General features: G+C 41.3%; 1 protein-coding gene across 2 annotated transcripts; it reads left to right on the forward strand.

The window, feature by feature from the left end:
- Positions 1-748: 748 nt before the first annotated feature.
- Positions 749-1,944, forward strand: LOC125310928. Of its 2 annotated transcripts, none has more exons than XM_048268726.1 (3): positions 749-838; positions 1,147-1,678; positions 1,810-1,944. In XM_048268726.1, exons 2-3 carry the CDS (start codon positions 1,156-1,158, stop codon positions 1,929-1,931), a joined length of 645 nt encoding a protein of 214 aa, XP_048124683.1. In that variant the 5' UTR covers positions 749-838; positions 1,147-1,155; the 3' UTR covers positions 1,932-1,944. The 2 variants fall into 2 exon arrangements, with proteins under 2 accessions (XP_048124683.1, XP_048124684.1); XM_048268727.1 differs by having other exon boundaries at positions 1,231-1,678.
- Positions 1,945-5,468: the final 3,524 nt, after the last annotated feature.

A 5,468-nucleotide genomic window follows, 5' to 3' on the forward strand; every position in this document is an offset into this window, starting at 1 on the left:
GGTAGGCGTACGTACCACCGGTAGTACGCGAGCTTATGGGGTACGCGAGATAAAAAGGGCAATGTCGGAAAGGTGTCAAATCTTAAGCCTATGTTTTTTTCTTTGTGTTTCATAATGTTGTTCTCCACACTGTTTTTTAGTGCGAGAGCTCATAGACCAGTTGCACATTTTAATTTTGTTATTTGTTATTATGTAGGGTGGCTAATTAAACATGATGCCTGGAATGCATTAATAGAATGCGTTACGTTTTTTCATGTGTCGAATGGTGGGATCCGAAGGGTGTAGCCTATAGGTGGTGGTGCGCGGGGGTAAAGTTTGGGAACCGCTGGCCTACATGTAGTTCTTATCCAGTGCATGTTGTTTTGATTGGTCTTTCGAGACAGAACTGTGTAATTGTGCAGTTTTGAGACTGCAGAATTAATTAGCCTACTGCCGAACTGTAGGATCTATTTTCACCATTGACTGTATAAAATAGGTTCTAACCATAGGCTGTGGTGTTAACCTGATGTAAAGCCGTTTGGGGCTTCTCGTTGCTAAAATGATGCATTCTGAATGACAGATGGCGCTGTCCAGAGTCTCTCACTAGAGCTCTGGCGCTGTCCCTCCTGAAAATTCTATCTGGGTGATGTAGGTTCTAAAATCTAAAACCGAATACTAATCAAGTAAAGATGACGTGCCTTGAATTCTACTTTGCACATAATACCATGGAAACAAAACAAACATTTTATCAATTGCTGGCTTTTGACTTTGGAAAGTGACTCGCAAACGAATTTCTGGCTTATCTTTCAACATTTAATAGTTCAAATATTTCATTTTTCGGCCATCGTCTGATTTGAAGGTAAGTCGGAATATGCGGTTTAACCGTATTTTAGTATTTTACCCGTATTTTAGCTTACTTCTAATGATTATAGCGTTTTCAAGATCAAGACCAATTGAATTTGAGGATGATGACTTGAAGTGAGGGTGTGTGTGTGTGTGCGTATGTGTGATTGGGGTGGTGTGGGGTAGCCTATCCTAGAGCTTAGGCATATAGTCTGTAAGCCTACAGGCCTATGTTTTTCCCTTGACCGAAGACAAGTTAGGCTATATTAGTCTACATTTAGCGAATTTGGTAAATTAAAGGTCAATTTGTGATTCTGTTGACAGTTATCTGGTATGGAAAAACAGACAACACCACCAGTTGTTATGGAGGGAGCATCACACCATCACTCTAAACTCTTTGTTGACAAGGCTCAGCAGATCAGAGAGAGCATTGGGAGAGATAGTGCTGAGGTGGACACCCCTATGAACGTTGTTACCCAGAGCATCCAGTCTGACATTGAGGTAACTCTGTCAAAGACCAGGAGCTGTTTGGGTGGAGAGACCGCTAAGATGAAGACTGATGTGGTGGGTCCTAAGGAGGAGGTCACCCCGAAAAAGCTGGAGCCTGCCTCTAACATTGACCTCAAGGAGATTGAGATGTATTTCAGCGCTCTTGAACAGGACCAGGGGAGACTACAGCAGCTCCTGCAGGAGGAAAGAGAGGAGCAGGAGATGGAGCTCACGGCTCTGAAGAGGGAGAAATGCAGGAGAGAGCCGGGTGGAGAGAGAGGATGCCCTGCTGTCTGCTCTAAGATCTATGGCTGTCAGCAGACAGAAGTTGATGAAGGAACTCAGGGGCCAGTCAGCCACTCTGGTGGTGAGATATGGTTTCTTGCTTTTCTAGACTACAAGATTCATCATTGTTGATGAGTGCCATTGGATTGAAAGTGGTTGAATGAGCTTCCAAAGCAGTTTAACATTTATATTTTCGTGTGTTTTATCTTTCAGAGTATCACACACCTGGGTGCAGCAACTGCAGTGAGCAAAGAGGGGAATATCAAGAAATGTTGGTGTTAAAGAAACCCCCCATTTGCACCATGGGTTGTGCTACTTCACACCATGAAGACTGACCAAGCAGAGGATGATCACATTGTACTTTTTACTTTATAAATATTATTTTATGTCTTAAAAATATGAAATATTTCACTTTTCACTTTTTATATATTTTTATATTTTGCTCTCTATATTAAATAAATATTTAGATATTTTTACAGCAGTTTTCTGGACTGTCAGCCATTCATTTCTTTATTTTGCACAGTAATGATATGCCCTGTAATTAATAATCATTATACCTACACTACTTTCTTATACTGAATAGAAAAGAGTGAAAAGTTCATCAAATGCAAAAACTACAAATAAATAAAAAAAAGCAGGAGCTTTTGTTTTTTCATCCAAACACAGACTCACAACAGTGGGGTTGAGAATCGAACACAGGGCGACCAATTGTCTGGTGTTAACAAATGTAGATAATAATGCCCCTCACAGACTCATCAATTCAATTATATTAATCTGCATCATCTATATTCACACAAAGAGGGAACCTCTCATTATAGCTATAGCACAGGGCCAGGCTAGGCCAGGGTGACACAGTGCATTTGGCCTTTGAGGAGAGAAAATGGAGAAACCCCCTTGGTTTGGTCCACCAGGCCGAATGTGAATCTTTCTCACTCCTTCTTAACTTTAGGACTGAGGACAATGGTCTCTCATTTGGTTAGATAAATGATATGAGAATATGAGTATGTTCTGCTAGATTTTACAATGCCCTTCCACACAATTTTGAGACTCTTGTGGTGAGTCATAGTATCGATACTCATCAGATGTCTGAAATTATCCACAGTTATAACGTCATTTCATGTGTGGCAGCGTTAGAGTGAGACTGAGGGAGACTTCATAATGAATTGATTATGACTTAACCAGCTGCAGAAATTGAATACTGATGGTATCTGTGTACCAGACAAGGGACCTCTAATGAAAATTAATCAGTTTTCCAGTGACATATTGTTCCAAGATGTAATAGTGATTAAAATCTCATTAAAAGTTGTCTTTGCAGTCCTAGATTATATAATACTATGGTGTTAGAGAGGAGATAGAGACAAAGTGAGAGGGCACAAATCTGTTTAGTGAAAGAATACAACTAAGCCCATTTCAGTTATAATTGTGGAGTTTAGGTCTAGTAAATTACCCACCTAAAAGGCACACAGGTGCCTTGCAAACCCCACCAATAACCCATTTTGCACTGATAAAAGTCTTCTATCATGCTGACATCTTTTGGGATTGTTGGTGATGTCATGGTTTCTTACATTGTCGTGGGGTTTTTCAGACCTGAACCACAGAACACTTCATAGCCTTGATGGCTAGTGGGAACAGCAGTAGTGTCTGTCTGTCCTTCACGTGACTATTGCATCGCTTCCTGTCACTCTCCATTGTCCTGTCATTAAAGACATAATAAGCCCAATATATACTTAAAAAAAAGTAATTGCTTATTAAAACATGAAAAAGTGGCATTGTTTGCATATGTTGCTTTAATGGTGATGATATTCACTTACTATGCAGTTGAATGTATGAATTTGAAGAGAGTTTCCCAAAGTATTAGAAATGCAACATTTCCCTGAGATGTTACATGGTAACATGGTAACATGGCGTTGAACAAGATGGCTTCCTTGCCTGAGCTCTCTTGTTCATTATTCAGTAGTAAGCAAAGTGTACACCCATTCAGATGAAAGGAACCCATTTGTGCATCTTATGTTGTGCATAACAGGAGTTTCTGCTGACTTTGGTGCACCTGAACTTGGCATCCTGACTGCACCAATCAGATGGGATGCGTCGCAGAGGCACTGAAGTCCCTTTTTCATTATGCATACAAAGCAGCCGGGGAAACTCTGGTGGGAGCAACACTCATACTCATTAAAAAAAAAGCCCAAGCCAAGCAAATGTATCTGTTCTGAATTGTGCTCAAGAGGCCCGGTGCTGCTTCAGAGTGCATCACTTATAGAATACGTAACATTTGCTCTGAAAGTGCTGGCTATCACAACACACTGTCAAGCTCTTCCTTAAATACTTATTCCTTAATTTTGTGGACTTAAATAATTAGGGTTATAGGGTGATAATGAATTAAGACGATTAATTCATACAGATCGTTATTCTAGAATTGTGATTTATTTTGAATATCAATATTCATTCTTGCAAATGATTGCTGCCATTTTTGTATTCTATATATTTTCACTGTGTCTCCATCACAATGCACAATCTGATCCTCTGTTAAATATGAGCCTGTAAGGCTGTCAGACACTAGAGGGCGCTGAAGCACCACCAATGCTCTCTGACAGTTGACACCTGCGTTTTCATCTAATGGCATGGCTGCGTTCTGGCTCCAGCAGAAGATCTAATGAATATTTTGGTTGGGTTATTGACCAGGACCTGTGCACAGCTGGGATGGAATTAAACATCAGTCTCATTACCATAAGTTCCTGGCCACCACTCAAGTGACTGATCCTACTGCAGGTTTCATTTGGTTTATGAGAAGCAGATTCAACTCTCATTTCTACAGCAGTGGAAATAATTATTATTTGAGGGAAATCATTATCAGAGGGAGTCTCTCAATGACCACTGGCACTTAGTACTTTGAGAACAAAAATATGATGCTGTTGAGAAGCCAAAGTTCTGCATAGAACATTTCTCACATGCAAAACCCTTTGGTTCATCATTGAAAGTTGCTGTGTGTGAGAGAAGTTCAGAAGATGGCTTGACATAGAATAGAGTTCCATGGAAAAGAACTCTTGAAGGATCATGATCTCATTTCTTCCTCTAAGAGTATAACATGCCGTAAGCTGCTTTTACACCTTCTGTAAAATGACTAAATACAACATCCGTCCAATATCCCCTTCCCATTATTTTCTCAGGGCCATTCTGTGGTATTTTCTGGAGGTTCCTCTCAATCCCCGCTGGACACTGGCTCCTGGCTGACTCCGTTCGCTCTCTCCCTCGGCGAGGTGAGCGCTGATCTCCAGATGTCTCGTGCCCCCCTCTCTCTCCTGGCTCCCCGCATTTGCATGCGCCTCCCTGGCCACCTGTTTTGTTTCCCGCTGCAGCAGGCTGCATCCTCTCCCTGCCAATTTAGCCTCTGATCCAGTGGCACTGCCTTTCTCTGGCTCCGGGATATACTGGGGAAATGGGGGGATTATGTGTGTGTGTGTGTGTGTGTGTGTGTGTGTGTTTTGTGTGCGTGCGTGTGTGCCTGGGAGCGTGCGTGCATGTGTGTGTGTGTGTGTGTGTGTGTGTGTGTGTGTGTGTGTGTGTGTGTGTGTTATTATCATGAAAGAAAAAGAGGGTGAGAGAGAAAGATAGAGAGAGCAACCATGTGATATAATAGCAAATTATTGCCACAAGTCACATCCGCGGGTGGCCTCAGTATAGATTTACATGTTTGCATAGGCCTTAATTTCATTCAGATTAATGAATGACCTGATCAAATAACATCTGGAACATTCCAAGAGGCTGAATGTTAATTATTCATGGAGCTCCACAAACACCAAATGAGTTTTTCGCAGCTGACTGAAGAGTATGTCAAAAATAAAACCAGAGAATGGCAGGAAATATTATATGAAGAC

The sequence above is a fragment of the Alosa alosa genome, chromosome 17 (assembly GCF_017589495.1).
Source record: "Alosa alosa isolate M-15738 ecotype Scorff River chromosome 17, AALO_Geno_1.1, whole genome shotgun sequence".
NCBI classification, from domain to species: Eukaryota; Metazoa; Chordata; class Actinopteri; order Clupeiformes; family Clupeidae; genus Alosa; species Alosa alosa.